Source organism: Notothenia coriiceps, unplaced genomic scaffold, assembly GCF_000735185.1.
Source record: "Notothenia coriiceps isolate Sejong01 unplaced genomic scaffold, NC01 NC01_scaffold00020078, whole genome shotgun sequence".
Classification (NCBI taxonomy): Eukaryota; Metazoa; Chordata; class Actinopteri; order Perciformes; family Nototheniidae; genus Notothenia; species Notothenia coriiceps.
Window position 1 is genome coordinate 350,269 of NW_011352779.1, and position 10,519 is coordinate 360,787.

General features: G+C 42.1%; 1 protein-coding gene across 1 annotated transcript in view; it reads left to right on the forward strand.

The window, feature by feature from the left end:
* Positions 1–4,065, forward strand: part of zw10 (zw10 kinetochore protein) — a 7,176-nt gene extending 3,111 nt beyond the window's left edge. Inside the window, exons 6-8 of the mRNA XM_010779292.1 lie at positions 493–645; positions 892–1,089; positions 3,959–4,065. Of these exons, the coding sequence (XP_010777594.1) occupies positions 493–645; positions 892–1,089; positions 3,959–4,065 (458 nt within the window). The remainder of the gene's footprint in view (positions 1–492; positions 646–891; positions 1,090–3,958) is intronic.
* Positions 4,066–10,519: the final 6,454 nt, after the last annotated feature.

Below are 10,519 nucleotides of genomic sequence, written 5' to 3' on the forward strand. Positions count from 1 at the left end.
AAATATATATTTTTTTAAAGTACGAAACCGGATCTGATCTCGGTACGGTATACAGTAGCCACCAGTAACCGGTATTTCGGTAATACCGGATACCGGTATGCATCCCTACTCACAACATGAAAGAATAATACAGAGAGAGATCAATAAAACACAAATATAGTTGAGATTAATAATTATTTTGTTGGACAACAAACACAATAATGAGAAACACTACCTTGCTTTCAAGCAGTCAATCGCATAGTGGTCCCCAGACAAAAGGACCCCACACGTATCTTACCAGTCATGCCCCCCCCCCCATTCGTCCTTTTGTTATAGCTAACATATTACAGATATACAGTATATAAGGTCACTTTCTCATGACCCCTCTGGCGCATTTAATCAACTTGTCAATGAGCTGTTAGCTTATTCTGTTTTTGCGTATTTAAAAATATATTATAGCAAGTGTATCTGAGTGTGATGCTTTGTAAGTGACTGTTGGATGTGTCCCAGCAGAGCCTGCAGATCTGAAGTCCTTCTTGAAAGTGGAGCTGAACCTGAGCCACTCGTGCAGTAAAGATGAAGAGCCCGGACCTCCTGCTGTGCTGTGCTCCGTCCTGCAGGCTCTGGCCATCCAGGGAGACCTGCAGCACAAGATCAAACTGTTCAGTAAGAACCAGCTCGAGTACACGGTTACATATCAAACACTGTTGCTTAGCTAATGTTTGCACTGTGAACTTTTTGATTCATATTTCCGGTAAAGGATATTTTTTTCTTGTAAGCAAGAGAGAGTCACTTCTAATAAGTGATATGTGATCATTAAGTACCATGTTTCTTAGGAAAATACTGCGTCCTGAAGCACGATGTATCCATGTCAGAGTGTGCTCAGTGATGGTGTCTGTCGTTGTCCTGCAGGTCAGGTGCTGTTGAAGAACATGCTCAAGCCGCTGGTGATGTTCCCCTCCCTGTCGGTGCGGGTGACGGAGCAGCAGGAGAAGGGAACCGTCCTGGCTCTGCAGAGTCTGGAGGAGAGTCAGGAGGAGAGGTCCACTCCTTCACAAGTCTACAGCAAACTGCTGCTGGTGCTCACCACGCTGCACTCACACCTGCTCGGTACAGAACTTGTCTTTCATCCTTTCTTTATAACTAATGCTGTTGATGTATTGTGATTTTAAAAAGGTATCCATTATCATCTGGCCGGAGACAACAGCTGGAAATTAGCAATGTTAGCTAAAGCTGCCCCGTTTACTGTTTTGTGTGACAGTTGATCAATGGGGACTGTCCACGGCACTATAAACAAATACACTAAACTACTGCTGGGCCTATTCAAAAACACATGACATGCTTTAAAGGTTCCCTATTATACTGTGTTTCATGAATATATCACAGGTCTCAGATATATACAGAGCCTGTCTCTGATTGGCTGAAACACCAAACAGATCATTGCAGCATCCCATAATCCCCTCTGTTTCAGCCCTGTTTCCAAAGTGCTGATTTTCTGTCTGTTACTTTAGATGAAAATAAGGAGCCCCTCCCCACGCGCCTCTGAGAGAGATTTGGTTAAAAAGAACTCTATAGGCGCGTTCACACCAAGTACTTTTCCCACAAAGGTTCCTGAGAACTTCGATTTAGTTTCGTTCACACCAAAAAGTCCCAGGAACTCAATTAGTTCTAGAGAACCTTTTTTACCCCCCTTTTCAGTCCCTGGCTTAAGAGAGCAGGGACTTTCGTGGCGAGAAAAAAAGGTTCCTGTGTCCTGATTGGGCTGGCGGAATGCAAAACCAAACGGANTAGTTCTAGAGAACCTTTTTTACCCCCTTTTCAGTCCCTGCTAGAGAGCAGGGACTTTCGTGGGAGAAAAAGGTTCCTGTGTCTGATTGGCTGGGCGGAATGCAAACCACGCCCCGTCAAACTCCCAAAAACGTTTGTGAAGCTGCCATTTTATTATCATTATTAGCTTTAGCATTAGCATTAGCCCAGCGCAGAAATGCAGAGAGACTAACTTATGTCAACACAAAATAAAACATGGGAGCGGTGGAGATGAGGAGGTGTCGGCGTTCTGGCCGTTTACTCGGAAGGCTTCAGTAGAAGCTGCTGGGAGCCAGTCCCTAACTCCGGGGACTTCCGGCCGGGGATTTTGGGCGGCAGTATACGCCGTTGTCGGTACCAGATGTGTTCGGGGTACCATATGTGTTCGGGGTCCGTCTCTTACCAGTGACGTCACGACGTACGACGTCACGACGTAATGACGTCAATGACGTCACGCATTGTGATTGGCTGTACGGTAATTGACCCACGCTGTCTAGAGTATAGAGGGGTTTTTTGATCATTACACATTGCATTTAGCTGACGCTTAAGTGCATTCGACCAACAAGATAAAAACTTGAAGAAATACAATACAAACTTGAAGAAATACAAAGACGAATGAGGAGAAGAATAAGAGAAATCGAAGGTAAGAAGTATATAACGTAATATGGTAGGTAATATGTAATATGTTCAGTGCCGTTGGTACGTTAGTTCAAACCGTAACAACGGACTATTTTTCTTAGCGGATGCATGTCAATTTAAATCAATACATACAACTATTTCACATGTACAATATTTTACATTTCCCCTCCTCGACTCCCCTCCTCGACTCCTATCCTCGAGACTTAGTCCCGCCCACAGGAGATGCGAGCGGAGGACTGAGGAGGGGAACCGAGGAGAGAGGAGGGGAAGCAGCAGGCGGTTAGAGAAATGAGAACTCCTCTCCTCTGAGCTGTCATTTTAAAGAGACGTCCATCAATGATGACAGGAGGCATGGATGGACAGATGTGTTCATGACGACTTATATATTTACTTTTAATTCATTGACAGTGCGGTATAATGAGACAATAACAGGCTACAGATGCGAGGACACACGCACAAATATATTTATAGAAATATATACAATTTAAAGTATGAGAGCACTCTCATATATAACGTAACACAATCAGAGACTGGATATANAAGTATAAAAGTAAGCATAGGACACCAAACCAACTGAGACCCGTCTGTCCGCCGCATACACACTGTAGCCTACCACACACACCTACAGCTCTTAAAGTATAATCAGGCTACACCCGTTGTGTATTTTATTATGTGAAGCACTAAATGGTCTTAGAAACATATCGACTCTTTGTTTGTAGTTATCTACTAAACTACAGCATACAAATACAGAGAGTAATGTATACTGATACTGAGTGATATATATTTTACACACTGCTCTGCTTTCTGCACGGACCTGACAAGTCCAAGATCTCCAGTAAAGGGGTTATAGCATGTGGTTTAAGTGATCATTATATGATATTCTGTACCCGCAAAAGGCTAAAACAAAAGGCCGGCTGTCACAAAACAGTCATATCTAGAGACCTGAAAAACTACTCTAGCGAGGCCTTTAACCTAGAACAGGAGAGCCTGGACTGGTCAGATGAGCTCGGTGGTACGCAAGTTGAAGAAACATGGCTTGGTTTCAAAAATAAATTCTCTGCAATACTCAATGATTTGGCCCCCCTAAGAACAACCAGGGTAAAAAATCGCGCAGAGCCGTGGATGCACTCCGGCATACTGACCGCCATGAAAACCAGAGACAAAAAATGCTCTGAGTTTCATAAAAGTCAGTCAATGATTTCCAAAAGCACGAGCAGTGAACTCCTGGCCCACGTGACTGAACTAAAAATTGAAAGAAACAGACTAAGAAATGACGTAAACTCCATGATCAAAACTGCCAAAAAGAATTTCATCAATGTCAAAACTGAGGAAAACAAAAATAAACCCCGTGAACTTTGGACATTACTCAATAACCAGCTTGGCTGCAGTAAAAAACTCAAAACGAGATTTTCGAACTTAAACATAAAGACAGATAACAGGCTCATCACAGACAAACTGGACGTGGCCAAGTACTTGACATTTTTTTTCACAAACATAGCCACAACTCTTGTAAATAAATTACCCTCCCACTCAGGGCTTTTTGGAGTAGATCACATCATGACCTACTACAAAAACCTAGGGGTACGCAAAGATGATTTCAGTCTAGCAAGGGTAACATCAGCAGAGGAGTACCTCTGCTGATGTTACCCTTGCTAGACTGAAATCATCTTTGCGTACCCCTAGGTTTTTGTAGTAGGTCATGATGTGATCTACTCCAAAAAGCCCTGAGTGNCCGTCCTTCGCTCGAAGGTTGTTCGGTAAATCTTGTCCTCTAACTTATGTGTATGATATGTCTCTACGACAAACTCTCTGGTTTACTACTCAAACCTTGTTAACTTGTTACATTTAGACTAAGATCATTGTAAGTTGTTCCTTCTCCCTGTGAGCCCAGTGGCCGTCTGCGAGACAGCAAGACACAGCGAAACCATCCCGAACACACACACCCGCAGCCTGGCTGGGAGTTTGTGTGCGTGCCCAGGCTGAGTTCCGCGGTGTGTCGCCAACCCCACACAGACAGTGTCCAGCTCCTCGCAGCAGCGAGCCTCGCAACGTCCCGCCGAGTGTGTGTGTGTGAGGAAGTCCGCGGATTGGTCCAAATAGTTACGTCACTATAACCGAGAAGTAAACAATGGAAAATGAGAAATCTCCAACGAGGCGTTTTGGGGAGGTCTTTTCTGTGTTAGAGTTTTACTCGCTACAGGGTGTACTTTGAGGGTTTTGACTCTGCAGACCGTTTACAAGCAGAAAAACCTTCATAACACACAAGGGGACGGGTAATAACCATAGAGTCTGATAACCGGAAAAGCATGACATTGGACCTTTAAATCAATCACATTTCGTGTGTATGAGCCTTAATGGCAGTGAATGTAGGTTCATTGTTGATGTTTCCCAAAAATGCTACATGCAATATAGGCACCTTAAGATTTAAATGAAATAAAATAGTGCAATTGAAAAAATCGTGCAAGTAAAATGCAGTAATAAGCTTTTCTAAAGGACTTGTTTTGTTGCGTTTTCTCCTCTTTATCATGACATGAGCTTTCATCAGTCTTAAGTGTGCTAAACAGTCACTGCTTCAGTTAGTTTGACATGTAAGGATTATCACTAATCCTCAATATTAATCGGAGAAACACTAAGGAACAGAGTGGATTTAAAGAGATTACCGCCTGTGTTCAGCAGAAGGCTTAAAGAAAGTATTGTCCAGATGTGGCCAAGTAAACTCTGGTACATTCCCTTGTGCTAGTGATTATTGTAATAAACACACACACACACACACCGACAAAAAGTGTGAAGTCTTTGTGAGGTGCAGATGTCACGGTAGCCAATCAGAAGCACAGCCTTTTACTGCGAGGTAATGTATCCTCCGTAACAAGCAGAGAAGATAAACAATAGTATTCTTGATCTCAGTGTTTCCGTTTTGTTTTGATCTTCTAGTTTCTTTACAGGTGCTGCGATTTGTTTCATGTTGTATCTCCTTACATATGGAGTATGCATCCATGTCTATTCGTGTGACAAGGAAAAAACACATGAAGTAGCATAGTCAAATGTATTAAGGTAGGAAGTGACGTACCTTTACTCAAGTACTGTACTTAAATTCAATTTTAAAATACTTGTACTTTATTTTAGTATTTCAATGTTATGCTACTTTGTACTTCTACTCCACTACATGTATTTAATCCCTTTAGTTACTTTACAGATGTGGATGAATGATGTGAAATCTAATCAAGTGTTAAATCAGACTTTAGTTCCACCTGGAGTAAATCCACAAGCTACCCTGCAGTATACAAAGTCATTCAAACTATCTGCACCTTTACCAGCTTTGAGAACACTTTAATGATCAATTATTATAAAACATATCATATATATTATTCTGAAATGGACCAATCTGCACAACGACTACTTTTACTGTCGCTACTTTCACTATATTTTGATGATAATACTTTTCTACTTTCACTTGAGGAACATTTTGAATGCAGGACTTTTACTGTAACAGAGTATTCCTACACTCTGGTACTTCTACTTTTACTCAAGTACAAGATCTCAGTACTTCTCCCACCTCCCGTATTTATGTATTTTACCATGAAGCAGGACATGAATAGGAAACTTCTACAAAAACAATGATAGATTGTCATAACAAAAAGAGAAAGAATGACATACCGCGTAGAGCATCCCGTCACATGAACACAGATGATGGCAGAACGCATCGTCCTTGTTGGAGTCATCAGGTTTGATCAGATGGAGGAGGAGAGGTGGAGTAAAAGAGGCGGTGCCAGGACAGCTGTGTGGCTCCTCCCCTCGGCATCATTTACAGCACAAATAACTGCATGTTGTGGCTGCTTCTGCTTCACAGATAATGTGACAATCATTGATATTACTAATGTGATGTGTAGTACTAAAAAGCTATTTAATTCAAAGATGCCCTATTATGCTTTTTGTGTTTTCGCTTTCCTGCGTTATGTAGGTTTTTGTGCATGTAAATGGTTTGCAGAAGCTAAAATCCCAAAGTTCCTACTGGGGAGTTTCTCCCCCCCCCCCTGCCTGAAACGCCTCCATTGTACTCCTTTGTTTACTTCAGTAACACAGTGACATCATCATGTAACACTTCCGCTAACGCACCAGCACATTGTACGTGATAGCCTAAGGGGCGGGACATCTCAAAGCTGGTGGACCAATCACAACAGAGCCGGCCAGCTAACCAACCAGAGCAGACTGGGCTCTGGTTTCAGACAGAGGGTGAAAAGAGGTGCTGCAGCACAGGCAGTATGAGATTTTGTATGATTTAAAACCAGGTGTTATTTGGCTTGTTGTTTCAGATGCCTGCTAGAAGTCTTGGTCCAGTACTAAGAACTTTAACGGTGCAGACACTCCAATAGGAGTGATTGTCCTGTAAAGGAGACTCCTGCCCCCTCGTGGGAGGTGGTGGAACACGGGTTGGGGAGTAGCTCCTTCCCGCGAGCGAAGTAGGGTAGCCGCCTCCTTCTGGTTCTTGTACCTTCTAGTCCTCCTTCACGGGCGAGATGCAGTCCTTCACCTCGTGGAGTTCCTGCAGGGTAGCACGAGGCCGTTGTGAACGTCCTCTATCAGCTGTCCACTACGTTTTAGTAAGTGTCGTATCAAAAATATTTATTTCCAATTCGGCGTGTACACGGCAGTAGATGCTCATACAAGCCGACTTGATCCCGATCGCTATTAGCTGAATTTAGCTTAATAGTTAGGTTTCTGGACAAGAAGAACACACAGGGTCCAGGTAGATGTGGTTGTCTTCACGCACACGATGTGTACATGGTCAGTAACAATTGCTTAGTCATTCACGGGTACTTCTTCCATATCTGTCTACTGGTTAGTGGACGGTTCAGCAAAACTTTACGGTTACCTCGAAAGGATGTTACCAGACCACTTTTGTTTGGGTTGCCTTAAGTACATTCTTCAAGAAGTGAGCTCGAGTCCCGACGCCCCACGATCTCTGCCTTCGTACACTACGCTGGAAGGATCGGCCTCTATCCGGCGATCACTACCCTTTAATACCGGAAACTTTCCCTGGCCTAGAATACGAGGCAGGAGTTTCTCGGCAGTTTTCTCGGCAAAAATTTTCCCTCGCCCATGATCCAAAATAGACGCTTTATTGGGTCCTATTACATACTGACTAAGGTCTGATTACAGTTATTAGCCGACATTTTGTACTGTGTTCCCCGCGGTACAGTAGTACAGTCCTTCGGTGAACTTACTGGGAGGGCATACACAGTCATTTATTTCAACGGAACTTCCTTACGGTGGTTGGAATTATAATCTATGACACAATTCACCGCTACCTATAAATAAGAACTGGGACGAATTTCCTATAAACGGAACTGTTTACACGTGAAATAGTGATATCGGTCAAAACACTTTCCGTAGGGTTTACGACGACGCAAAAGTGAACGAGTAAAGGTAGGCTTTTGTGCAGCCGATGGACAGGACATGGTGGACAATACTGAGAGGAGCGCGCATAGGCATTCTTGGGTGGGTAGAGTGGGAGCACGACTTTGGATGGTTTAGTTCATCCCCGCCCAGGGAAGTGGTTTTGCAAACCCCCTAATTTTTTTAGTTCGAAAATTTTCCGCTCACCAAAAACTCACACCTGGTCTGCTAACTTTGCTATTTTCTTGCCGAGAGTGCGTTCTGTGAGCCCAAGCGACGGAGGCAAGCATGGTTTCTGGCAAGTTTCTTAGCCGAGAAGCGCTGCTGTGTAGGCGATACCGGCGTAAAATGTCTTTGAAGGCAACCCGCGTTTTGTGTTTTATGCGTTAGCTTAGCGTTATAGACGTCTTTTAGCGTTAATGTAATAAAGGGGTTTAGCACGTGGATCGACCTTGTATTTTTTCGACAACCCTCGGCAAACGACGTAAATTTCTCACTAACAAATAAAATTAATATACCATGTAAACATCACAATATGCCAATTCAAATCAACGATATATACGTGTAAAATCTTTGTTTCCGTAAGTGCACGAAATGTATTTTTAATTTTGTCAATTATTTATTATTTTGTTTGATTTTTCTCTGGATATAAATTCTTTTATTTTTCTCTTATATATTTTCAAGTTCTTAAATTAAGGTTCACTGCTATTCCAACAAAAACTGGTTTCCAGAAATAATTTGCGGTAAAAAAAACATATTTACGAAACAGTAAAACTTCCTTAATTTTTCAGTGGAGACTAGTGTCAATACCATTTCTATTCTAGTTTACACCAAAAAGGACTAGAACATCTCTTTGATAAAAAAACCACGTGTGACAGGCTATTTATCACTTAGTAATTATCAGCTGTATTAGTACTCGACAAAAAAGAATGAAAATCTTTCACCTACCTTCTGAATGGTAAAAATTGTTTCGGAAGCCAATCTCGAGTGTAAAATACCCAACAATAAAACTACTAAAATATAAACTTACAAAATTACTAAATCTACAGAAAACAACAATAGAATTAAATAAAACATAAAGTAATGTATGTGTAGAACAGAAAGTAAAACGACATGAGGTAGTAAATGTTACAACAATACACAAACTTAGATTTTGGGTTGCTCTGTATTGCACACACAACCTATAACCCGATATGTTTAATTTCTAACTAAACTAAGTAGGAAGAATACAGGTACCTACCACACGCTAGACCGATGAGGCGGAAGGAAAGGAGTCCACCCGACGGCATTTCCAGCGACCGCTACCTAAAGAGTCGAGCCTCCACTTCTTTGGACTAGGCCCGGAACAAGGTCTGTGCCTCTTCCCTTCGACACCGAGACTGCGTTTAAGGTTTATCTTGGACCGCTCTTTTCTTTCTATGATTACGTGAAAAAGGCGACTCCCTTTTTATGCTGGGTACGGAAATAAGACAAACAAATTTACATACGTAAAGGTACCACATTCACATCGCCTCTCTAGCAAACGGGGACTCCGCGACAGCCAAATTAGACCAACATTAGTTAGACTCTATACAAGGAAAGAGTTGTAAGTCGAACGTTAATCAGGACGTCTCTATGGTGTCTCCGAAGAAAGGTAGGACAGTATATCGAATTCCCCCAATATGGTGGTTTCCGTTGACTCGAACACATTGCCGCCGGACCGGTAGACAGCGTACTAAGGATGGGTCCCAATTGAAGCGCGTGTGAACAATTAGCTCTCTTCAATCAAACTTTGGATATTTGCGGAGTTTTACTGGCAAGTACAGACTGGATGTAGAGAGTTGCCCTAAATAACAGGTTCGGAGCTTAACTTGAGATTGTACATACAATAAATAATGAACAGTTTTTATTTGGTTTGTAAGTGTGAAAAGTCCTTTTTTACAACAAGACCACAAAACTCTACATAATCCCACAGAACCACCAGAATTTTTCATAATGTTCACGATTTATGTAAAACATAATTTGCCGTAAAAGGTTCCCTGTTAACGTGTAATTACTGTGTGAACTTTCCATCCTCTCATTTACCTCCCCCCACCCTTCTCTTGGTCCGAGCTCACGCGATCTTAAACTTTTATGTGTTGGCTTTTTTTTAGACGGGGAAGGAAGCCTGAAGGGAATGTCTCGGGAGGAGGTTTGTGTGTGCTGCGTATGTCTGGTTACTCCCGTGCTCTACCTTCCGACGGTCCGGTCCAGCCGGAGGTCAAAAAATCCGGCCCGGCGGGAGGGGGTCTAACCTAACCAGCACGAAATGTCATGGTGCCGAAGGTGTCCACTATAAAAAATTACATAAATACAGTTCGTAAATTATATAAGTAACGATAGCCTACAATTCTCGTAAGGTACCTTATATTGTTTTTCACAAAGACTTCACTTAATGGATGGGGTGGAAATTTTGTACTTTACACGGTTCACATTTATACGGTCTAAATCGAAACTCGATGAAAGGTAGGGAGTGAATTTTGTAATTCTTTTCTTTTAATGTTTGTTATCGTCATGTTTATGTATTTTCGTTCTTTTCCTCATTCCATCTCTTATGGGTTCATAAATCTGTACCACTCTCTTGTTTGTCCCGTCGTTGTGTGATTATACCAAACTTCTTTAACTTTATTTTATTTTCACCTTCTCTGTTATTACGTTATATTCGAGTTAATTTTATTTGTTC